Source organism: Perna viridis, chromosome 3 (assembly GCF_037379345.1).
Source record: "Perna viridis isolate PV_CMFRI_1.1 ecotype Kerala chromosome 3, ASM3737934v1, whole genome shotgun sequence".
Lineage (NCBI taxonomy): Eukaryota > Metazoa > Mollusca > Bivalvia > Mytilida > Mytilidae > Perna > Perna viridis.
The window spans coordinates 50,588,797-50,615,607 of record NC_142447.1 but is presented as its reverse complement, the minus strand read 5'-3'; the positions used below and the strand labels follow the sequence as shown (position 1 = coordinate 50,615,607).

General features: G+C 31.6%; 2 protein-coding genes across 8 annotated transcripts; one reads left to right on the top strand and one right to left on the bottom strand.

The window, feature by feature from the left end:
* Positions 1 to 2,669: 2,669 nt before the first annotated feature.
* On the bottom strand, positions 2,670 to 20,793 carry LOC148622772 (uncharacterized). Of its 7 annotated transcripts, none has more exons than XM_088572957.1 (13): positions 20,661 to 20,793; positions 16,958 to 17,095; positions 16,624 to 16,767; positions 14,460 to 14,560; positions 13,370 to 13,567; positions 11,204 to 12,972; positions 10,822 to 10,943; positions 10,227 to 10,317; positions 9,700 to 9,781; positions 9,110 to 9,180; positions 7,385 to 7,480; positions 5,530 to 5,679; positions 2,670 to 4,486 (listed from the first exon to the last, which is right to left on the bottom strand). In XM_088572957.1, exons 5-13 carry the CDS (start codon positions 13,540 to 13,542, stop codon positions 4,407 to 4,409), a joined length of 2,634 nt encoding a protein of 877 aa, XP_088429083.1. In that variant the 5' UTR covers positions 13,543 to 13,567; positions 14,460 to 14,560; positions 16,624 to 16,767; positions 16,958 to 17,095; positions 20,661 to 20,793; the 3' UTR covers positions 2,670 to 4,406. The 7 variants fall into 7 exon arrangements, with proteins under 7 accessions (XP_088429083.1, XP_088429079.1, XP_088429081.1 ...); XM_088572953.1 differs by lacking the exon at positions 20,661 to 20,793 and adding an exon at positions 19,102 to 19,250; XM_088572955.1 differs by lacking the exon at positions 20,661 to 20,793 and adding an exon at positions 19,102 to 19,250 and having other exon boundaries at positions 14,482 to 14,560.
* On the top strand, positions 19,265 to 26,582 carry LOC148622771 (E3 ubiquitin-protein ligase RNF103-like). Its single transcript, XM_088572961.1, has 3 exons — positions 19,265 to 19,733; positions 22,897 to 23,146; positions 24,994 to 26,582. The coding sequence occupies exons 1-3, from the start codon at positions 19,508 to 19,510 to the stop codon at positions 26,561 to 26,563; spliced, it is 2,046 nt and encodes a 681-aa protein (XP_088429087.1). The 5' UTR covers positions 19,265 to 19,507; the 3' UTR covers positions 26,564 to 26,582.
* The last annotated feature ends 229 nt before the right edge of the window (positions 26,583 to 26,811 follow it).

The window sequence follows — 26,811 nt, the reverse complement described above, 5'->3', positions numbered from 1 at the left end:
GTGTACATTGCAAAACATGAAATAATGCTTGCAGTGCAAAACTGGGATGAATTCCAATGAAAGATAGAATTTTAATTTCTTGTATTAAATGTTTGGACCATACAGTAAGCTTAGGAGGATCCTTGGTAGGATATATTCCAAATCTTAGGAGGATCCTTGGAAGGATATATTCCAAAGCTTAGGAGGATCCTTGGTAGGATATATTTCAAAGTATATGTACAACAAACCTTTGGGTTTCTAATATTAAAGAAATTTTACAAATTCTAGGATTTCCCATTCTCATTCAAAATGTGTATGAAATAAAACTTTATTAAAAACAATTGATATTATTAATTAAAGATCAAATGCATTCAAAGCCAAAATGCAAAAATAAATATCTCTTCAAAATGAGACTTTTTCAGAACCATTCATATTGATAGTTACAGGCCACTTTGTGTTGATACCCTTAAATCTTTAAAGTGCTACGAATTGTCCTATTCGTCCATATAATTTGATGATAGAAAAGGGCAGACATCTTTATATATAGAAAAAGTAGACAAAGTGCCAAAAATGCAAAGAAGGAGTAATTGAAGATGTAGAACATTTTTAATACACTGTAAACAATATCAATCAAGAGGCTTAACTCTATTTGGAAAAAAATAACAACTTTAAAATATCCAAAAGCAATAATTTCAACTTAACTGTAAAAATCATATAAAAAAATAAGTCAGTACATTGTCTGACTTCTTTATATCTATATATGATGTTTCGAATTAAGAAACAATTTGATTTGATTTTATGTAGTACATCATTATGTTAACATGTATAACATTTGTAACATGTTATATCATGTTATTTATATTACATATGTCTTATAACTGGGTCATAACCATTTTCCCTACACGAGTGTGTGCCAATAAAGTATTTGTATAAAGACAATGTAAAGACCCTCTCCAATAAAATTCAAATCATACCAAGATAATGTGAAGACTTTGCCAATAAAACTACAATTTTTTATCAAGATAATGAGTGGAAACTAACTTATAAAACTACAATTTATACCATAACAATGTGAAGACCCTCACCAATAAAATTCATATCATACCAAGGTAATATGAAGAACCTCACCATAAGGTTAAGAGCAAGGGACAAACTTATGATAGAGTAATCAAGGGAACCAAGGCTATAGTGGTAATCAAAAGAACGCAATCCAGGGACAAAGACCAGACATGGAAAACAGACATACACAACAAAGAACATAAAGTAACTAAAAACATACATACAAAGTAACAAAAGCAAATGAGCAACTCGGACTCCACTAAAAACTGGGAGCATGGACCAGGTGCACAGGTAGGGTAAGCATCCTCTGCTTTTCTAGAAACACCTGCCGAGTTGCTCATAAAAAGTCAAGTCCAGGGTAGACAAAAGAAGAAAGGAAAACTATGACATGTTGAACAAATCAGTTTTCATGGCGCAGATGGATACACCACAACGATCCACGAATTCATGATGATGACCATAAAACTTTTGTAGTGATGACTTCAATCTTGTAGCGACATAACCCTGCTCCAGAAGCCTATTCGTTAGAATTCTAGCACAATACAAAAAGTCTGCGTCATCTCAGCAAGCCCTGGCATAACATATGAGTTGTGATATGAACACTCCATATGCAGGTGATGAAGGGATGTTGCCACAGATGAAAGGAAAGTTGACAATTTTAAATGAAAAGTCATCACGTTTGTCGTAAAGTTTGGTCAATAGTTTTCCTTTACCATTGATTTCTAAGTGGGGGTCAAGATATGAGGCCGACTTCACAGTGTCTGTAATATCCTTTATCTCAAGTTCTTTGGGGTATATGCGATGTGATACTTGCATCAAATAAATACGAGTAGAATATAACCTTGTCAACTATCCTATTATTGTCTGCCTAAGTACTTTGCAAAAAAAAAACATATAGCCCGTTAATTCAAGAAAGTGAGGTGTACAACAAATGAAAAAAAATAAAAAGAACCCTGCCAATAATGCTATAAAAAAATAAAAACTAAAAATCATACCTGGATCACAGAAGAGCTTTGCCATTAAAACTACAAATCATACCTGGTTCATAAGGTCTCAGTATTGTATTAATTTTCTCATAGACTTCTATAGTAAAGTGCATATTTTTAGGATTTTTTTTAAAAATGTGTAAATTAATTCAATGAAACTTTCACTTATGTAGCATTTCTAAGGACATGTGAAAAAATAATTTCCCACAAAGAAAATACGAAGATCAGACAGATAAATAGTCTTGAACTATAAATAGCCATTTTCTCTACTTTCACTTTCGTTTTGCACTCATCAAACCAACCTTTTCAGTGAAACATTTTTATGTTATTATGTTAGATTTTCTTTTAAAAAAGTTTGTCATCTTATAGTGTGATGTTAGAAAGGTATAACCTTGTCTACTATTATCATCTGTCCTTGTATGGTGTGGAGAATCTTTTTATTTAATAATTTAAGGTGGACAACAAATGGAAAACATGTGAAAAACCCGAAAATTAAACTACAAATCATATCCAGATCATGGTAAGAACTTTGCTGATAATAAAATTACAATTTATATCTGAATAATGTGACCAACCTCACAAATAAAATTCAAATCATACCAAGATAATGCGAAGAACCTCGCCAATAAAAAAATTACACCTAGATAATAGACAAATAAATCTTTTATTTTCAAAACAAGTATTACAACTATGACATTATAATTTAATCATAAATACCAAATCCTTAATGTCTATTGCAAGCTACATGTATATTAAAAAGCAGATAAATATAAATATGTATTGGAGAGTAAGAAAACTTTTAAAATTGAATAGTGAAATTCATAGCATGTTAAAAATTATAATTTTTTATTCTTTCAAAACTCTGCTTAATTTCATTCAATTCAATATTTAAATAAGATAGTATTTACAAAAAAGTTGTAATTATAAACACTGTATGTAATAATGACAGAAATCATTTTTTTAATAATAAATATTTACTTAAATTCTCAACAATACTAAAAATTCTGTTCTCAAGCTCACTTGTTGAAACCCCCACATCTCTCCCTAGCAACTGTAAAGGAAACCCAAAAGTATTTTAGATGGAAAAACAAATCAGATGTGCATAATGGCATCATGTGATAAAAAATGCATGAAAGTTTCAAAAAATTCCATTTGGCCACTTTAGAGGAGTTTTAGAATAGATTATGGTCCCTGCATGGTTAATGGCAATCAATGTCCATGGTTTGCACCAGTAAACTTTAGAATTCATTCAGATGGAAAAACAAAACAAGATGTGCACAAAAGCATCATGTGATAAAGAATTTGTGAAGGCTTCATTAAACTCCATTTGGCATTTTTTTGAGGGGTTGCAGATTAGAAGATTGTCCCCCATGGTTGCCTAAAAACAAGTTACAAGTCTTGCATCAGGAAACCCCACAAACGATTCAAATGGAGAAACAAAACAGAAGGTGTACGATGTCATCATGTGATAAAGAATATGTGAAAATTTTAGGAAACTCCTTGTAGATGTTTTAAGTGAGTTGCAGATTAGAAGATGGTTCCTCCTTGGTTGACCAATGACAAGTTACAAGTTTTGCATCAGGAAACCGCAAAAATCTTTTACATGCAAAAACAAAATAGAACATTGTCATTATATATCAAATTAAGTTTCATTCAGCGCAGTATGAGAGGATTAGAACCAGACGTAGGATGTACAGCATGATCACTACTATGTATATACCTACCCCTTCTCAAGCAGGGGGTATATTTATTTCATAATACCACTCCCCTCCCTAGAACCACGAAACCCAAAAGTCATCCAGATGGAAAACAAAATAGCAAGTGCACAATGGCATTCTGTGATAAAGAATATGTGAAAGTTTCCTTAAATTCAATTCAGTAGTTTAAGAGTAGTTTAGGGACAGACCAATACATGAACAAAGGGATGGACCGACAGCATGATCTCTATAAACCTCCCGCTTTTCAAGCAGAGGGTATAAAAATGACTATGAGAGTAATTTCATCAGCACATTACATTAACTCTGGAGCACATAACAAAGTTTCTGTGAAACTTTTTCAAAGATATTCTTGGTGATCTCCCATAATACCACACATCTCCCATAATACCACACAAATAATATCTGCAACATCACAAACAACCTATACCTATTTTAAGCGGTTTGAAATCTTCTGGTCTCAACAACATGATGTTCTCACACATTGGTCTTTCATTCTCAACTCAATAGTATAGACCACATGCTAAACAAATGTACCAAGAAAGATCCATTTTTATCATCTTCATTCACTACCCATTCAGCAAACGCTGGTATCATCTGTCAGCAACAATTATCACAAGTTCTATGAACAAAATTATTGTAAGTTCCTAAGAATACCCACACAATATCATGTATCTGACTGGACATTAGAGGAATAGTTACCTTCCCATATATCCTCCTTCAACTGTTTCTCTTTTTTCTTCTTTTCTGTATAGATAAATTAGATAATTTTGCATCAGTTAGATGTTGCACTGAGCTCCCTTGCAATATTCTAAAGAGCTCAGAACAAATCTGTCAACTTTCCAATGAATTTTTATTTCAAACTTTAAATCACTTCCAAAAAGGGTTGTTAAGATTTCTGGCAAAAAAAATACGGCAAACAGGAAGATATATTACTGGGCCCTCTAATTTACAAGCAGTCTAACCCATTGAAAAGAGTTATATACCAAGTTTCAAATTATTCCCAGAAGGGTTGAAACAACTTGATACAAAAAAACTTAAACCCTGAAAAAAGCTACAAACTATTAGTAAGCTTCATAGCAAGTTTCAAATTGGACTCGAGAAGGATTTCCAAAGTTTTGTTGAACAAAAAAGCAACAAAAATGAAACTTTAAGACAGTTGATGCACAACTGAAAAGCATACTAACAAAAACGAAATCCATAAAAAGCAACAAAAAGGAATTTGATGCATGTTAACCAGAATGCTTACTCACAATATAACCTATTACGCTTAGGTTGCATACCTAATTTCAAATCTTCCCAGAAAGAGTAACTAATTTAAATGATACAAAAATTTAGTGAAACCCTATAAAAGCAACAAAATAATTATAGCAAAAATGAAGATGATGTGGAACTGACTGGAAGTTGTTTTGAATACCAAAATTTAAATCACTCCCATAAAGGTTTACAGAGCAAATACTAGGAAAACTAAAAAAAGGGAAAATACTGGGCATAATAAAAGTGATGACAACTACATCATTGATTTTATGTTTTACTGAAGAGGGTTTGTCTTAAAAGCATATAAAGTAACAACAACAAACAAAAAACAAACACATTCATGAGTTTATGACAAATTGTTATTGTAATGGTGTTGTAATGTTGAACTCATCAACCAAATATATTTCCAAGCAATTTTGGTTATAAGAAATGGACTGCTATCTACAATAATATGGCAGATAAAAGATAGTCATATAAATACAGACCATAACTTCATAACATAGAACAATCATCCTTAAATTAGTATTACCCACCTTTAGCTTGTTTAAGTTTCTGTTTTTCTTCTATTTCTTTTTCTCTTTGTTCTTTGGATGCTTTAGTTTTTAAGCCAAGTGCTCCAGTCAACATCCTCCTAGCCACAACAGCAGTTGTTTCTGGTCGACGTTTATAGGGTTGAAGGAATTCTATGGACAAACATATATATAATTTGAATACAAAAAATACTAAAAGTAAGAAACAAAAGGTAGGATGAACTAGAAAAACTGTGAGCAAATCTGGCTTAGGGTTACCCTGCTCTACCTTATCATTAGGAGGAATGATACCATAATTTATCTTTACCTGTACAGATAATGTAAAGGATTGTTGAAAATGATTGTTCTACAATAATTAATCAGATTATAAAACCATGAGATCAGACTCATGCAACAATACTGTTTAACACAGCTTATAACTGAACCATTATGTTATACATGTATACTAGTAGGTGTGATCAGATGTAAGAACATTTATAACTCAGTCAAAATGTAAAGAGAATCATCTTAAAAAAATCTTATTTGTTATGGACCACTTAATCTCATACACTTTAAAAAGTTCAAAATAATTTCCAGATCAGTGCCCAGTTTAATAAACAATTCCTCAACTCCAGATTTCACCTAATCAAAATGCATGAAGATTTGAGGAAATAATAAATATGAGATTTTTTTATTAAACCTAGGCCAGTTCATTATGTGTTTATTGACATAAAGGATCCTGTACTGTGGACTAGGAATGATAGAGGTAGAAAAGTCATGTACATGTATTATTTTAAAATTAAGAAGTTTTAAACATAATATTGAAAGATTCACAGAAATAGATTTTTTTTTACTTTTTTCTCCAGCATTCTTCAATAAAGTTTCATTACCTTACAGCAAATTGAAAAAGACCAGTTTCAGTTTCAATACTAATTTAGGTAGGGTACTGAGTACTGAGACATCTGCCCTGCATTATACAAATGTGTCCTAGTTAACTATTTCAGAACACCTGTGTGATCTTTTGGACCCTGCCTTTTAAGTATTACAGGTGAAATTGGTGTTTAACTCAATTTTATTTATTGTCTCTTATAAAAAAAAACATCGCAATTTAAACATTTATCAAAGTTGTATAACTTGACAATTAATTTTACTGCCTCCAATGACTACCATTAAAAACAGAAAGTAAATTTGAGTTCATGTGGATGCACATGTGATAAGTCCAAAGATTACGATAAATAAAGTTTACCTACTTTATATAATAATCGTATCAACAATTAAATGCCAGATTAATCTGCCCTGTTGATTTAATACATAGGAGTTTTATGTTTATTAAATAGAAGATTTAAGTCTACTATTATTGTTCCTATAAAAACAAGTTATGGTTATTAACCTATGATAAACATCAGGTTTTCATTAAGCTATTTTTGCCATAAAAATGTGTAATCTGTATTAGTTGTTTGTAATACAAATGCAGTTTCATAAGTATTGCTAATATTATCAAATGGATAGCTTTGCAGGTATCAAATCCTCAATATTTTTTATGAGATTTGTCTTTGTATGTAAACAGTTTAAATAGCAATACTTTTGTTCATACAATTGTCAACCTGCAAAATAGGGGATAAGTAGATTGTAAGAACAGTTTCTTTATGCTATTAGTGTATAACATTTAATTTGACCTCAAAAGTTTTGATTCATATTCTGTAAATATATTAATTTTTTGTGGTTGCTAATATTTGTGGATTCTTTCAAGTGAACATATTTGTGGATACTGATTTCCATAATTTCAAAAAATGATAAGCATTATATTGAGTTAAAAATCACTTTGGTAGGTACTATTTTTTGGGCTCCTATGTCCACCATGAAAAAAGTTGTCACTTACCAACAGCTCTCTTAGCCTTTAACTTTGACTGCCGACACGCCTGTGACAATGGCCCTACTTTAAGCAATGGATGAGTGGACTGTAATGCATCAGTAGCTACAAAAATATTACTCCCCATAAATTATAAACCGCGATAACATGCCAATACCCATATTAAAGTGTTAGAGGTCCCTTCACTCATAACAAATAAATAAAAAATGTAATGAGCTGCCTACCATGAATACAAATATTGTACAATTAAATATGAGACAAGTTCTACCTGCTCTGGAAGAAAATAGTTGGGACTTGTGTTTAGTATGACCAGTCAGTGGTCTGACTTGTCACATATTTTAATTCCAGTCAATGGTCTGACTTGTCACATATTTTAATTCCAGTCAATGGTCTGACATGTCACATATTTTAATTCTAAAGCTTAGCTATAAAACTACTTAAAAACGTTACTACTGAGGTTACCAGACCCCTGATTGGGCAAGTATGGACACAACACTCTAGCTTGATTCGGCTCTGAATTTTGATTACTACTATTTTACTACTACCTTTTTTATCAAACTATATTATACTGTAAATCAAAGGTAAGTAAAAAGTTCAGTGGAATTAAAAAAGATTTTTTTAAAGACGAATGATCAAAAAATTGGGAAAGAAAATTAAGTATGCAATGGAAAAAATAAGAACGGATATGGTGAAACTAAAAAAATGCACCAGCATAATACCTAAATAAACAAAATTGTAAATACTTTCAGAGATCACCAAAAGGTCTTAAACAAATGTAATCAAAGTGTTGTTACTGCTAAAGGTTTTTGATCCTTGTGAAAATAGATGCAATTTCAAAGATTATATGATGAAAAATAAAACTGTAATAATAAATTGGCATTTTTGATATATAAATTTAAATTGCTCTTTTTTTGTTTAAATTGAATATTTATTTTAAATACTGATTTCAAAGATATGATCAGTAGATCAATAATTTTAAAAACAGTATGTAACTTCACACAAATTCATAAGAAAAAAATCATTTCAACTTATTCACAAATTTTCAAAACTGCCCAGAAATGAATTTGCAATTACATTCATAAACTATTTTAACAGAATATTTATATTATATTAAATAATATTGTTGTGTAGTGTTCAGAAACAGTAGGGAAGTTCATCAGATAAACCTGTGACATACAGTATTTTGATTCTTAAGGATCAAAAACCCCAAAATGGGAAGTACCAATTTTGCTAATTTATTGTTGTAGGTGGCAATTAAATTTATAAAAGGAAAACTGAAATTCCATTTTTTTTTCTTCTCCTTACTGAAAAAGTCTTGTTGGAAGACCCGTAAGCCATCAAATTAAAAATTCCTGACATTATATCTAAATCCCTAAATCAATGGTTTATTTAGGCCAAAGTACATTTTTGTACACATGACTGCCTGGATGATGATGATATTTCAGGAGGTCAGTATGCACAATATTGACATTTTAAGTTATCATATGAAGTATAGACAGATGGAAGAAAGGAGAACAGATAACCAAATATGTCCATCATTAGACAAGTAGGTGTATATTAAATCCACATTAAAATATATTCATTTTTAAGAATGCCAATTAACACGAGTCAGTACAAAAAATATTGGTCAATTTTTATTTTCTACAATACAACGTGAACACTATTCTATTTTTTTCTGGTAAACAGTATTTCAACAACAATAAAAATGTGACATTGAATTTCATCTTTAAATACCTGCAATTTCACTGGAGAAGACTCCAAGAGCATGTGTGTCATCCACCCATTTGATATCAAATCCTTTTGATCTGAAATTCAAAAAAAAAAAAAAAATTCAAGTTAAATTATCCATTGCTTTGTTCATTTTCTTTAATTCGACAAGAAATTTCTTTCTCTGTAAATATTTTGCTGTGACATTCTAGATATATTTTTTAAGTTACTCATTTTAATATGAGTTAGACAACAGCCTATAACTGAGCATCACACTTGTACATTATTCTAACATTTGTAAACTCATTGAAAAAAAAACAGGATGATAGCTGGAAGGTGTGAGATAAGTATATGTTGTTCATTTAAAAAAAAAAATAATTCAGCAAATTCTTTTTTTATTTTTTCTTTGTTTTTGAAAATCAATTAAAAGGCTACTTTCGCTTTGCACTCACTTCTCTGACTTATTTCTGTGGGCCTGTCTGATACCTATTCCAGTTTGAATATCTATTGTTAGCCTCACATGCAATGCTCGGTATAATAAAATATTTTTTATTTATTTTACAATCTTACGATAACACCTTTGAAAGAATACACTCAGTAGAAGATATGATACTGACTTGAACTGACTAAATGCTGAGAGAAGATCCTCTGTCTTGAGTTCTGGTGAGAAGTCATAAATCTCAATCACATGATTCATGCCTAGAACCAAAAAAAAACAAAAACAAAATGCAAACTACTTTGATTCTGTTTCCATATTACTTAAATACAATGTTTGAATTGTCTTCATATCATATTTCAAAAAAAAATAAATGTAGAAGTAAACAGTAACACAATTAAAAAAAATACCTTCTGTAAATAAAATACCTATGGTAAATAAAATACCTACTGTAAATAAAATACCTACGGTAAATAAAATAAAACAGGTTACAGGATACACCGGTGGTAAATAAATGTTCATACTATATTTGAAAAATACCATTTAAAAATTAAAGGAAACTTACCTAAATAAGACTGATAAAAAGGTGGTTCATCTATATATAACAGGTTTATACTGATGGTTATTTAATGTTAGATTAACACTTTGTATACCAACATAAAGCCAATTAACAGGGAATGTTGGTAGTTAACAACTGTTAACCGTTACCTTCATAATCCATTTCTGGTTCCTTAGGTTGGTAGTCGAGGTAGTTAATTACTGGCTTTTTTATCTTTACTTTACCAACAGCTTCTGTCAGCTAAAATAATCAAAAGTCATAGGTAAACTACTAACATTTTAATTGCACAGAAAGTTTTCATTTGTCGTTCTATAAATAATCATTGTATACTACAATACAAATCACCTATCTAGAAATAAAACTAGTTCCAATCGCATGATAAGTATGGTTAATCATGTGATTACCTATTTTATGATACTTACACCAAATGGCTGTCTTTATGCAACAAAAAGTTCTGGTTGTCTATGAAAATAGGGAACACAGACAGGCTGTTAAATATAGTAATACTACCAAAAAAAAATCATCTCAAAAACCAGCGGTAAGGTAAAAGATACTGCTGATACAGGTTTAACAGTACATGTATCTCAGTTCTGCTGGAAAACAATATAACAACTTGTTGAACAGTTTTAGCAAGAGTATTGTGATTTGTCAAGTATTTTTTCTATAAATTTCTCAATATAATTTATGACATGTAAGAACAACTTCATGCACATTAGCTGCCTGAATGTCACTTGTGAAATTTACCTCTTCCATTGCATTTGGATCTAAACACTCGCCATCATCGTCAAACATCTTGTCCCAGGAATCTTCCTCTTCTGAATGGTCACTTGTCTTTCCATTGTTATCCTTTGTTATAACATGGGCATCTATAATAGTACATGAATATAAAACATTATAATCATGCCAATGAGCCCCTCCTTCAAAGTATGTGAAATTACTTATATTTTTTTTTTGCAAAAAAAAGCAGATGAAATAAGAAATTTTTAAAATGTAATTAAATGATGGGAATGGAACAATTTAGCTGCACTATATACAAATGAAGATCAAGGAGTACATTTAAGATGAGGAAACTATTAAATTCTGTTCTGGTCCATTTAAACTTTACTACCAGAATTAGAGGTAATACCTGTGGTGTTTACTGTGTCATCCTGTTTTTCAGTTACAGTTGTTTCAGATTTCTTAGTTTTTTTTACTTTGACAAGTTTTTTCTTAACTCCTTTTTTCTTGCCTTTTTCATCAGTGTTGTCAACCTCTGTTTTAGAGCTGTGATGCAAGTCAGTGTCTTTTATTTTGACAACAGAAATAATCTCCATAGCAGCCTCATCATTACAACTCCTTGGCTTTGCATTGTTCTTTGTTTTCTTGCTACTTTTTCCTGTTTTCTTCACAGAATTTTCTTTTGTCGATGACACATCTTTACCAACCTTCTGGGAATCAGTTGTCACCTCATCATATCTAGCAACTTTTATATTCCTTTTGCTGTTCTCATTAGTTTGTTCAATATCTTTAGAAGAATTTTGCTGTTCTTTAGAATCTGGGACACACAATACTGAATCTTTTAATTCAATAGATCCTGAGAGACACTCCACTGAATTCTTCTGAGAGTCAGAGTCATACACTACTGCATCCTTTTGTTCATTCGTATCAGAGACACACACTACTGCATTCTTTCGTTCATTTGAATCAGAGACACACACTATTGCATCCTTTTGTTTAATAGTGTCTGACAGGCATTGTAGTGAATTGTTCACAGTGTAATCACTTGAATCTTTGTCACGTTTTAAGAGTGGTGATGAAGCATTTACAATATTACTGTCATGTACTCTATGTTTTAACATATGATCCTGTTTACCATTGGAATCAGCCAAGTCTATTTTACCATTGTTTTCTTCTAAAGGGAATGCTAGTTTATCAACATATTCCTGTCCAGAATGCTTAGATGAATGTTGGTCCGCTGAGTCTATCACAGAGTTAGTACTGATATCTGTTTCCTCATTGAGATCAATGGATTCTACATTAGTCTGTTTTTCTATACTTTCACCAGTACATATAACTGATTCAATCTCCTCATTAAGATTTTGTTCCCTTTCAGTATGTGAAGGTGAATCAATGTCCATTTCCTGATCTTTTTCTTTGCAATCACCTGAGGTTACTGATAAAAGATTAGCACTTATTTCTTTTTCGATATCAGACAATTGATTCAAATCTTTTTTTTCAATATGTACACCAGAGCACAGAGAGGAAAACTGATTATTATCAACTGACTGACCTGATATTTCACACTGTACAATAGATTGGTCATGATCTGTTCCTGGGATAAGATGAGGTTCTTCACTTTGATCTTGAATGCCTTTTGATGATAGGGAATTGTCCACCAGTGCAGGAAAGAATACCAAACTTTCTTCTGGACTGAAGTTACTTACATCTTCAGAACTTAAACTTGGACTTCTTGGATCACATTCAGATGTATTTTTCTTGTGGGTTTGAATATTTTCCGCCTGACTAGGAAAATTAACTTCATGACTGTTAGACTTACATTCTGTCAAGTCTCTCTGTGTCTGTTGTTTACACTCAGTTTGTTCCACCTCTTTCCTCCTACCAGGTGGTATATATACCTGTGATTGCTTACTCCTTTTGGTTCTATTTGAGGATGACTTTTCATTCAAATACTCAATAGGCTTATATGACAGTTTCCTATAATCATCTGATGCACACAAATCATGTTCAACAGAAGTGAGTGTAGCTTCACTGACAGAATCAACTTGATCTGTATTTGAATCACTCTGTGTAGTTTCACTGGTATAGTCCATTTGTATCTGATCTTCATCTTTTGGTCCCTGAAGCCTTCTCCCCCTGGGAACATACAGTTGAACCTCTGGTTTCCTGGTTCTTGTTCTAAATCAAATGATAATATAATGAAGCACCCTAACCATATAAATACAGGAATTAATCTGTAATATAAGAAAAACCAGCAGATTTGTTGGTTGTTTCTTTTGCTTCTATTCCTGTAATGTTTTAAAAGAACTGAAATTTATGAAATCACAGAAAAACATAATGACTCTTGATTGTCATTGTAATGCTGTTGAGAACACTAATGAGTTTTAGAAAGAAAAAATTTATTTAATTTTGAAAGTTCAATTACTTCAATATGTGATCCCTAGCTTTTTTAGTTCAAGGTATTACAGTAATACTGTTTATTTATTTTTTATTTAAACTGCTAATTTACACCACCCAAAATGAATTATATTCTAGTCATATAATATTATTGTGAGCTATCATCTACACTACATACTGCGTCCTTTTCGACAGTTTAACATCCCCACCGGTTTGTCCTGATTTTCCATCTGGTATGGGTACATAAAGATCTTCCCTTAAACCAACTGGAGATACTCCAGGACTAGACCCATCTTGTCTTGTTCTGCCCCTAGCTCTGCCCCTACCTAAAGGGGGTCTTGGATTGGACATACAGCCAAAGGAATCAGTTGGTTTACTAAAAAAACAACTCTCAAAGTAGAGAAAATAAAAGCATACAGTGATGAAATTATTTTAACTTTTTTTTAAATATGTGAATTTTGGGTTTACTGCTTGATTGTTAGTATTTCATCATGCTTGTGATAAACTAGTAGAGTTTGATCACTTCTTTTATACATAAGTACCACATAAGTCAACAGCAGCAAAATAATTACTTTAAATAATAATAAAAAAAACAGTATAAACATAAATTTGACCTTTATAACAGAGACCAAAGTTACATAAAAATCATTATGGTACATGACATACCACCCTCGTAATGATCCATCCAACTGCCAAAGATCTAAACCTAAGTTAAAAGAAAAAAGTTATGACCTAGACAACTTTTCCTTGAAAAAGTGAATAAGGTAGATCATGAGGTCAAAATTATCTCCACCTGTATACATTGGAAAGTAAGAGTAATCAAGGGAACCAAGGTTATAGCAGTAATCAAAAGAATGCAATCCAGGGACAAAGACCAGACATGGAAAACAGACATACAAAGAATATAAGTAACCAAAATCATACACACAAAGCAACAAAAGCAAATGAGCAACTCGGACTCCACTAAAAACTGGGAGCATGGACCAGGTGCACCAGTAGGGTAAGAATCAACAATAGGCTCTTAAGAGCCAGAATGCTCACCTGATTTCATAGCTTTAAAAAGTTGAATACGTGCAAAAACTAAAAACAGCCAAACATCTTTGACCAAATTGGCACAGATGATATTTGTCATGAAACTGAACATAAATGTTATGCATCATTCTACTTATTTTGACTGAATAACAAGCTAAAAGTGAAAAAAAAAATCATCAAAATATGCAATCAACAGATTTTTCCCAAATTTGCACCAATCATAGATCTTTACATACATGATATTTATTTACAATTTACATTCATCATCTATCTGCTACTGTTTTGTCAAAATGACACTTTCTGTGGCCATAACTCCAATAGGTGTCAACAGATTTTTCTGAAATTGGCACCAAAAATAGATATTCAAACACTGAACATTTTATCAATTTACACTAATCATCAATTTGCTTTTGTTTTCTAAATAATATGCAAAAACTGCCAAAAAAGGTAAAATCAGCAAAAAAGGAAAAGCAAAAGGCTCCAAGGAGCCTGCATCGCTCACCTGGTTAAATTTTTGCCTTTCAAGGGCAATAACTCTAACAAGAAGTTGGGTCTCACAAACCACTTCTAACGTTTCCATTACTTTATATGTTAAAAAAGTAATTTTCAAAGTCTCACTGTGAATTCCCAGGACAAATGACATCATAAAGCTGCATACCGTTGCAAAGCTTGGAAAATAAGGCTTCCAAAATCATTATGCTAATGGTACGATAATTCTTCACAAAATTTACTTGAATAAATAATACTGAAAATCCACATTTTTACCTGTTCTGCTAACTGACAGCATGGAGGCATATTACTCACACATGTAAACAATATTCATACACTTTTGTAGTTAATTACATATATGATTTTAAAGTACACATTCTCAGCTTTATTTTGACTACTTTTAATCATAATACACACAAATAATGCACTTACAATGCATAGGTCTAGGTTAAGTGTGTTTTTGGCACTACATAGGGGGTGGCCATTTCACCTGGAAGTGGTTAGTGAGACCCAAGGTACTTTAAAATCATAGATGTATTTTAAAAGTGTATGAATACTGTTTACACATGTGAGTAATTTGCCTCCATGCTGTCAGTTAGCAAAAAAGGTAAAAATGTTGATTTTCAGTATTTTTTATTAAATTAAATTTTGTGAAGAATTTCTACAGACAACATACCATTAGAGTAATGATTTCGAAAGCCTTATTTTCCAAGCTTTGTAATGGTATGCAACTTTAAGCTGTCATTTGTCCTGGGAATTCACAGTGAAAATTACTAGTTTAACATGTAAAGTAATGGAAACGTTAGAAGTGGTTAGTGAGACCTTGTCCAACAATTTTTGACTCCATGAAGACTTTGGTAGGGCTTGTCATGAGGATCATTTCATCAATTGAAAGTTTCAATCTATTTAATATGGTTCTCAAGATATTGACTGAAAACTGCAAAAAACGTAATTTTTTGTCTTTCAAGGGCAATAACTCTTATATGGAGTCGTCAGACAATTTTGATCCCTGAAGACTTTTGTAGGCCTTATAATAAGAATCATTTCAGCAATTGAAAGTTTCAATTTCTCTATCATAGTTTTCAAGATATAGGCTGTAAACTAAAGAAAAAAGTCATTTTTCACCTCTCAAGGGGAATAACCCTTACATGGAGTTGTCTGACAACTTTGATCCATTGGAGACTTTTGTAGGCCTTATAATAAGGATATTTCAGCAACTGAAAGATATTGGCCAAACCTAAAGGTTTTGGAGATATATGCAAAAAACTACTGTATGACACCTATGTTCTATTTTTAGTAAAGGCAGCAATGCTTTTTAACCAATCAAAAATCCAAACAGTCATTTTGTTAAGGATACCTAAAAAACAAAAATACCAACTTTCGTTGAATTCTGTAAAGTAGTTTCTGAGGAAGAGATTTTTTAAAGTAATAACATCAAAAACAGCAAAAAACGTCCAAAAGGGGCATTAACTCCAACATGGGTCAACAGATTTTCACCAAAATTTTAACACAGATAGATCCTCTAGCAATATATCATACTTTCATGGTAAACAGCAACCAAAGTTATTGCATTATAACAAAAAAATTAACAACAACCAGGACAACAACAACCACAGAATCATAACATAATAAACTGCAAAAATTGCAGTTGTATAAGAAATCTGGGGTAAATAGTAAAATAAGGGAATTTAGGAGAAATAGCCTGTGCTTTGAGGTAGATTCTGGGTTTTATTTTGTCATATTAAAATAACTCACCAATCCAAGAAAATAGCCCTACATTTTATTTAATTTTTTTTCATTATGGAAATTTATCAGAGACTGATTTTTTAACAAGGGAGTTACATGTGTAGGTGTTCAAGAAATAAAATACAAAGAAGACTAAAAATCAATATCATTATCATACATGTGTACCTAATATAATCTGACTGATTACAAACTACAAGTCTCCTACTACCACTTTGACCAATAGAAAAACTCTTCAGCTCTGTGTATTCCTCAGTACATTTGTGGGCTAGAAATCTGTAGTAACTGTTAAAAGGGGGAAAGATCAGCACACTGAAATAAAAATATATTTACCATTACTATCATAAGAATAATTTGAAGTTTTTGAAGATTTTTCAAGATTCATGTATATATAATATTTATATATAAATTCAAATCAGTCTTATTGGTACCACAAATTGTAGTTCTTTTTCAACAAACATAAATATACAATATACACATTCTAATGTTCTTATAATTATACCACTTGTCTGTTCCCTGAGTGATAAAGTGTTTCAAGTCTGTGTGTATATCTTCTGTAAAAATTTCTTGCTCAGGACTTAGATATCTATCAAGGTATGAAGCCAGTGTACCTCTGGAATATATCCACAGTTTTTGAAACCTAAATAAAAGAACAAATGACCATGACAATGAGTTAAACTGTAGATTGAATGGATTTTACAATATTCCCTTTTCCAATCAACACAAATTCGACAATATGCTTCTAATAGCACAATATTAGAAAATTAGTTTTATACAAGGGGTCAACAGTGTATAAATTTGCTCACTTTTGGCTCATTTTCCCTAACAGTTTAGACCAGAATCAACAACAAACTTCTCCTTTGGCTATGGTAACTTGAAAACCATAAGAGATATCTGAAATCATACCCACAGGGATTTTCATAAGGAAGCCAATTTTTTCCTCAAGGGACAATGTTTTAAAAATTCAAAAAGATAGGATATGTTTAACTCAAGTTGTCATAATTAAATTTAAGTTAACAGACACCAACAACAACGACAATGACAGGGTGATACCATTATACCACCCAAAAATTTGTTTGCAGTCAAACAAAAATTTTGAATATCCCACTTAAAAATGTAGGATTTGTAAGAAGTTTTTGGTTAAAATTATTATATTTTCTGTGAAAAATACTACAGGTATATATTAGAGTTTTTTACATCAAAAATTTGCTTTTACATGAACTGTTTCCAAGTAACAGGTACAAATGTATGTTCGCTCAAAACTGCAAAAATGACATTTTTATCATTCAAGGGCAGTTTCTCATATAAGGAGCTTTTTCTGAACATGACTCTATTTAATATCATGTAGGGCTGATCATAAGGATAATGTTGTACAAGAAAGTTTCTTTCTATCTTGAATTATTTCCAAGATATTGGGGTAAGAACTGCAAAAAACTATTTTTTCAAATGTTCATTACTGTATAAGACAAATTGTCGAAATGTTTTATTTTAAAGTGTACATTCTAATATGATGTACTTCAAAGTTCTTTAGACCACAACCATGGCAAAAAAGTGATAATCACATGACCAACATTTCGTGTAACACATGGGCTGTTTCCATTTAAATATCAAGAAACTAGTCCTATTAGAATCGAAATAAAGCACAGAAACTCCATTTTATCATTGTTTTACCACAGGCTGGGGATTTGTCATTATTTGACCCCTCGCAATCTCTTAGGGTAAAACAATGCAACATAAATGGCCAGCCTGTGGTAAAACAATGATAAATTGAGTTTTCGTGATTTATTTCTTAATTTTATCACAGTTGCATGAATTCAGCTGAAATTGCAATGAACTTGCAGGCAATTTGATTGACATGTACAAAATGTATGTAATATGAAGATATCACTGATATATCGTTTATACTACATGTATATAGATTTTTCTCTGACTGTTCCAAATTAAGATTTTTTAGGAACTGAGATGAGGATAAAGGAAGTTTAAATACAGTAGAAAGTAACTTTATATCCAAGTTGAAAAAAGAAAAGTTCACTGGTCACACAGTTACCAAAGTAGGTTTGCAGACAAACTGAGTGGAAAAGTTCAGAGCATTAAGACATGAGTTTTGCGATCACAATGTTACAACTAGAAAGGAATGAAGTATTAAGAAAATTGTGGTTAAAACACTTGGGGAGAATAAAAACAAGCACTTTACCTGTTTAATTTCAAAAATTATGTCTGATATGGACATAAAGTAACTCTGTTGCATTACAGTGTTTTCAAACACACATAAAAAGGGTAGGTAATTCAGCATGTACTGTACATGCATGTTCTTTTTTTTTGTGATTGACTTCAGATGCTGATCAACAACACAAGCAAAGACCAAAGAGGCAAAAGCATTTTTGTAGAATTTGTGAAAAATCAAGATAACATACAAAAAATATTCTTTTTCCATTTTTTTTGGGGGGGAGGGGGAGGGGGTACTGGGGCAAATACCTGGCAGGCCTTTCTTGGAAGTACTGTACACCTGAACATAGACTTGCAAGTGTTTATCGTTTAGAGGCAGGGGCAAATCTCTGATCTAATTCTAACAGTAACAGAAACCTTCAACGATATTAATATAAGTTACTTATCTGCAGTAGACTTTGATACCGAACAAGTACTTACGTGGTTTATTTCACCTAATTCGTTTCTATAGCGATAGTAGAGCTTCTTTCACTGTCAAATTTGATAAATAGAGCCTTATTTGTGATTAGTTAGGCAAATAAAGACCGGAAGTTTTTCCATTTGGTCCGTCTCAGTTTTTATTTTTACATACAACCTGACCTTTGTTTACTTCCGGTATAATTTGCAACTTGGCAGCCAACTACTTGTTCATCAAAAATGAACATTTTTGAGACTAAATGACTCCATAATGTTAGAATATGTGTCAGGCATGGTAAAGTCTACTGAACCCACGTGCTGTCAGTTCAATTTTTTTGTCAACTTGCGATATTCTTTTGGCCCCTTTTCGAACAATTAAAACGTAGACGTGTCACTGGAATTTTGACATTAGTTCCCGCCATATTTCATCATGTTCTTGAAGTTGGTTTTGCTGGTTGCGTATTTATTCATACTTTTTTTACTTACACGAATTCTCGAGACACTTACATGGATAGAAATGGGAAACTTATCTCGAAAATTACTTGACCCAATGACCATGTCTGTGATGAAACTGAAAGCTCTATTGGACCAAAGAGGCATAAGCTATGAAGGAGCTATAGAGAAACAAGAACTAGTTGATTTGGTTGAGTCATCAGGTAAAGATTAGTCTTTCATAGTAGTATCAGGTGCTACCTGAAATGCTTCCAATGAAACAAAAACAAATTCAGCAACTGGTGGGACTTGCCTTGAACTCCTTCGTCTGAAACAGTAAAATATTGTAAAAGTCTGTTGATGACAAAAATTGTCCTTGCAGTCTTCCGCTTCTGCAGTGCCTGTTCTTTGGCAAAGTAAGAGAAATTTATAGTGCAGTAAAATGGTTACCCACCATCTTGCAGAATTCATTAAGGGTCTATAGGCTTTGTGTATTATCAAAATTGTACATGTTCATTTTTATCTCCTTTGATGAATGTTGAGGAAGGCAAGACTTAGGATATAACTATTCTAGCATCAGGGTTGGTGTTTATGTTGACATTTATGTAAAGTTTTGTGATTATATCAGTTGAAATTAATATGAACCACTTATCACTTGTACTAAATAAAATGTATTTGGTATGTAGTTGCATGAGCATCACTACTTCACCTGTGTTCTCCCCAGGCCTTTAAAGTGCTGCACTTTACAGCTATATTGTATCTTGCTACCAGAGCTGTGCTATAAACTTAAATTTGAAGAGTAAAAATCAATTACGACAGGAAACGTGTGTGCCCCAAGGTCATTTACAGCATCCTTCAAGGTAATTAGCAGTAAACACCCTATGCTTAGTTGATCACTACGTGACTGCACAGGTGTCTGAAGCCAGTAAAAGTTATGACATTGCCGACGAGATTCTTTATCAGTCACCCCACCTGGCCACAAATTAATTTTAATGAAGGTGTCAATCATAATAATATCTGAAACTGAACCAATCAAAACTGACTGGTAAAAATTCACTCAATCCTGGCCAAAAGCATGTGGCTATTTATAGACCCAAAGTTGTATAATTGCACCATCACATGATGTTTTCACAATTAAGAAGCTAATTTACCTTATAAAAGAACATATTAAATTCCCAAACAATATTTATTCCATCAGATACTTCCAAAACACTGAAAAGAAAAAGGAAATGGTCGTCTTTTGTTTACATTGCCATGATGTTGTGTATCAAGTGCACATGTTTTTTGGTGGGAAAATTAGTTAAGAAATAGATCGTAAAATCCCCCAAGTCTAAAAATAGTACAACAGGTGGGCGGGGGTTGTAAATCATGATATGGGGTTTTTGTCATGAATAAACTACATATAAACATAATATTTAAAAACAAAACAAAACAACTAGTGTGCCAACTTTAAATAACAAGAATAAGATTTATGTTTTTTTCTGGTATAACTAGGTCAACTCCACACTACTTCCTGAAAATTTTTGGAGACATGAATATTAAGACCAGAGTAGTCTTTTACATGTACCTGGTTATACAATATTCTGAATATATAGATATATTGAAGTTACTAAGACTAGAAAAAGAGTTTAATAGAGATTGCTCTTAATCAAATGAATATCACATTCAAATGAGCCATTGAGGCCCAAAACAAATGAAAAATTGTAATTTCCAAGGATCTGCAGTCAGAAAAATTTCAAGAACACTGGGTGTGTATGAATTAGAAGAAATATTTATGAAGAATTACTTATCATTATTTGATAGAATATCTTTAAATTTTCTGTTAATTTAAAAACAAAAAAATGGTATTAAAATTACTGCAAAAGGAGAAAAAAGGTAAAATATTTACCTTCAAATAATTCATGTAAATATAAACAGCAATGACATTTTTAATACGCTGATCAATCTTTATATACTGTAATACATTAAATACAAAGTGGCACGTTTTGACACGAGACATATTAATGTCGTGTCCGCGCCCTAAATACAGTGCTATCTGAAAATCTGGGGGAGAATCCTGCTTCACAGTTACATTTCTCCTTCATGCATATGCTCCCACAGTCACAGTCTATTGACTTAAAAATTTTATGTAATTGAAACATCACTTCATAATTCCATTATGCAAAAATGATTTATGCCTGGGCAACCTGTCTACATTGGTGATGTCAAATGGTTGTATGGATATTACAGTGTATAAATTGTTCATAATACATGTATATAAAATTAGTAACACTGTCACCATCAATCTAGTTTTGAATAACAATGCCCATGTGTGAAAAGCACGACATATCTCTGTCATAACAATTTATTCATACATTTGTATGTACATTTGCATTGCTAAGAAACTGTAGAACTTCCAGCATTGGAATACATGCAATATCAATATTATATGGTCCATGTTTTAAAATCTTGATAATATTGAATGGCTACATCTGTTCCTAATGTCATTAAATGGAATAAAAAGGCATATGATACCTCCCAAAGACTGCACTCATTCTCCTTGATTGTTGTACACCAAAAAAACAATTTGTCTAAATCTACAATCTCGAGAGGTCCCATAAATAGTTTTATATTTTGTAAATCAAGACTTCACATTAAAAATTGGAACACATTCTAATTCATTTTATTTGTAAATTTAATTTTGGCTCATTACATTACAACCAAAGATTTGACATTTTTTTAAGAAAACTCATTTGGGATGTAACAAAAGAACAATTTGTCTGAATCTACAATCTCAGGAGGGCCCATAAATAGTTTTACATTTTGTAAATCAAGACTTCACATTAAAAATTGGAACTCATACTAATTCATTTTATTTGTAAACTTAATTTTGGCTCATTACATTACAACCAAAGATTTGACATTTTTTTAAGAAAACTCATTTGGAATGCAACATGGCATGAGCTTTTTGACTTATACTCTTTCACTCTCCACATCATTGTCACTTATGAGGTAGCCTAGGAAAATCATATGATGTAGAATCCTGATAAAGAGTGGGTTTACACAAAAGCCATCTTGTTGCATGGCACAAAGCTTTCAAAGGAACTCCATAAAAGTCCATACATTCCTTGTAATTTTCTTTTCTGTTGCATAGAAATAATGAAGTTTTATATTTCATTAGTCACATGCTTTATTGGATATTTAAATGATTGCATTTTTGTTTTGTTTTACTGCACCATATCAAACATTGTGCATCATGAAGTATACATGTATATGTAGGGATATTGTAAACGATCTGTTGGACTTACTGTCTAGTAATACTTGTTTCATTAGACTCATGTTTAAGTTAATTAGTAACATAACTTTAGGTTAGTTAAATAATTGACACAAAAACCTGTTTATTTTTAGGTTCAGTGGCTGAAGATGCAGAAACCAGTGTTGATGATGAAACAACTTCAGGAACAGTGACTAACTTTACTACTGGTTCCTTGTTTGATGAACATGTAGAGGATGCCAAGGATAGTGTCTGGTTGGTATATATTATACCAGATCACAGCCATTTAAACTACTTAGCTGACACAAGTTGGAATATTATCAAACAAAAGATGTCCAAATTTGGTGTGAACACTGGAGTTTTTGATTGCAGTTTAGACCCAGTGTAAGTATGGGTTGTACAGTGCATGTATTACATATGACACGTTTCTGTGCCCCGTACCATATTTTCCCAATGCGTTGAAAATATGGCAAAAATTTGCCAAAAATAAAGGGTTGGGACTGCTTTTAAAATAAGGAATAAAATCACTGGTAGTACACATATATTAGGACATGTAGTATGTGACAAGATTATTGCGAAAAAAATACTGACTAATTTTTTTTAAAGGAAAAAGATATAAATAAGAAGTAGTTGATCTAATGATTATTTACATCACTGCATTTAAAAGTTTAGAGTTAGCTAAAACTCTAGAGGAGTAATATAAAGACCACAGACTGTACTTTATGGCCCACATTACTTTATTTAAAGCAAACAAATTTGTTTTGAAATGAAAAGGCACATAACTCCTGAACAGTATTATGCCATTTATGCTATAGTGGAATTTGACCTGTATTGAATGGTCCAGAGCATAGTGTAGAAGTTGGCAAGAATTTGGTTGAGAAATTCTTGAAGTTATCATCCAAAAATTGTGATGGACTTACAGCAATAACTATAACACTATTGTACTAGTGAATGGGATATTAAACCACTATAACTCCATCAAGATAGCTTACCAGAATATATATATATCTGTCCACAAAAGCTTTTAAATGGTCAGTTTAAAGAAGTACATTGTATGAGGAAGGGGCTTAGTGTACTTATAATTCACATAAACTTCACTGTTTATTAAGTATTAACTGCCTTTAAAGTCAGTTGATTATATTGCATAACTTGGTCAAAATCCCTTATTTAATGTTTCTGATAGCAAAAATAAATCAAAATGTATCTGAAGTAAAAAATAGAAAAGATTGAAAAGTTGGAATTTTGGTTGGGATTTAAGGCTAACAAATGCCAAATAATAAGAGTCAAATGAATTGACATGACAGTTCTGATCTATCTGTTAGCTTAACACTATACATGACATACATGTAAGTAAGCGATTTACAGATATTGTATCGTTACATACTTAAAAAAATGTTAGTACATGTAAATTCAAAAAAGGATGTATTTATAACAATAGAAACCAATGCATTAGACAAAATTGTTAACAGTACAGGCCATGAATGGAATGTGGGTACCCTGGCACTATAAGCCTATGTGTGATGACCTATCTAAAGGAGCACACTACTAAGACTATGTGTGATGACCTATCTAAAGGAACACACTACTAAGACTATGACATGCCATTTTTATATTTGTTCAACATTTAAGATATCTCATATAATATATCCAATATCTTATATATTATCTAAGATACCTTAATAGATATACATAATATATAAATTCACTTATATTAAATATCTTATTCATGTATATTGTATAAGACATCTTATTTAGTATATTACATATGAGAAATTTCTTTAAAGTGTACCCAAGATATCCTATAAAATGTATATAAGATATCTGATATTTCCTATAAAATATCCTAAATGTCAAATACATTAATTAAATATGAATATCTTATACAATACCGGTATATCAAACATCTTACATATTATATAATATATTTGATATACATGTAGTATATAAGATACCTTGTATATTTTGAAGAAAAGATATATTTATACATTATATTTTTGTATAAAAGATATCTGATATTTTATATGAGGTATCTTAAACGTTGAATAAATATGAAAACAGCTTGCCATATAGGATAACTAATGGAGCTCAGTATTTAAATCTATCTGTTTGAGGAAGCAACTACATGTACTTCATATTGGTTTAAATTAATTTATAATAGAGTTACATATAACAAATACTTATCCTAATTACTAGTTTTAATGTTATTAATGATTCATAAATATATTTTACAGGTATTGTGCAAGAAGAGATTGGCATTATTCTTGCTTTATACTTGGTCTTCCAGAAGATTTCCGTTCAAAATCTAAAGTGACTTTATACAAATATACTGGTCCATTTAAAGTTAGTAGCATTCACTCCTGGATTAAGGACAGTATCAGCAATAAAGTTACCACCATAGACAGTATGATAACTTACAAAGACAGATGGAAAACATACACTACTGGGATGGATCAATCTGAACTTAGAGTTGTCATGTTTTCTGAGCAGTCATCCATTCCTTTATTTTATTCCTCAGTTAGTGTCAAGTTTCCTGGTCGTGTCAAATTTGGATTCATTAATATGAAAAGCAGAAATGGAAAAGACATTTTGTTGAGTGAAAACACAGTTAAAACGACAACTTATACTGTTATAACACATGAGTATATTGTGATATATGGAAAGAGTTTTGGGGAAGACTTGAATTATAAGTCCATGGAAATGTTTTTAAAGAGTTTATATCCATGTGTAAATGATATTTTTGTCTTAAGTTTAATTGTTTGTAATTGTTTAACAGTTTTTGAGTTGAGTCTAACTCATGGTACTTTTATCAAAAGATTAATGAGGTTTATATGGTGCATTGTCAAATTTAACATGTGTCTGTTGTTAATATGGATTTCATTGTTAACATTATTACAATTACCATTTATGCACAATTTGACATCAATGTCTCTAAAGCTTTTAAGAGTAAGTCGCCTTTCTACTTTGGGTAACTATTTTTACAAAGATTATTGTTTTTATTCCAGACATATTGTCACAACAGAAATTTTGTTCTCTATATATTTGGTTTTCTTGGCTTATATTTATAACAGGTTTGTAGGACCAGAAGAGGAGGAGCTTGATATTGAAGTTGATGAATGGAATTTTACACAGTTTAGAACTTTGGAGCACTTATTCAGTCCCACAGCAGGTCTGTTTAGAACTGCAGGAATTCCGGCTATTGACCCTGAACGTGTTCGTATTAGAGATATACCAACCCTCCAGCAGATCTGTAAAGTACCAGATGATTATATTAATAAGTTACCCAAATGGCAGTTTAAATTTGATAAGATTAAAAAGTGCCAAGCAGAAAACCTTTCTAATGTTAATGATGATGATGGAAAAAATCGTTATAGTGAATGCACAACTGATTTTCTTTCAAAAGATGAAAAGACTGGACCATGCCAAAATTGTCAAGAATGTAAAAGAGAACAATTGGGAAGTAAAAGGTTGACTGGAATTTGTGAAAAACAGTCTTATCATTTGAACAGAACTATAAATACAGACTCTTTCTGCACTGACCAATCAGATACAGACCAGGAAAAGGATGGTGTAGACGATGACCACTCAATAGATGATGACCATGTACACTTAGAGAACAGTCAATGTGTTATATGTCTAGAGGATTATTGCATTGGAGTGTGGTTATCTGGTTTACCATGTGGACATAGCTTCCATCAGACCTGTATAAACACTTGGTTATCTAGAGATAATCATTATTGTCCAGTCTGTAGATGGTCATCGTATACACCAAAGCTATCCTCCTTACACTTACATTCAGAATGAATAAATTCAAGTCAAATGATTTTTTATCTTTCTCAATATTTTGTAAATGAGATACACCAATGGAGGGTCAAATTAACAAAATATCTCACTATTTCTTATTATTTAGATTAGGTACAGTAGTTATTTGTTTTCTCTGTGATACTAAATTAAGTTGTACAGGATAAAATAGTTAATACTAACTTTATTAACATCTTAAGTATTACTTTATTACTCATAAAAAAAACTTCCTGAGTCATTTTTTGTGTGTA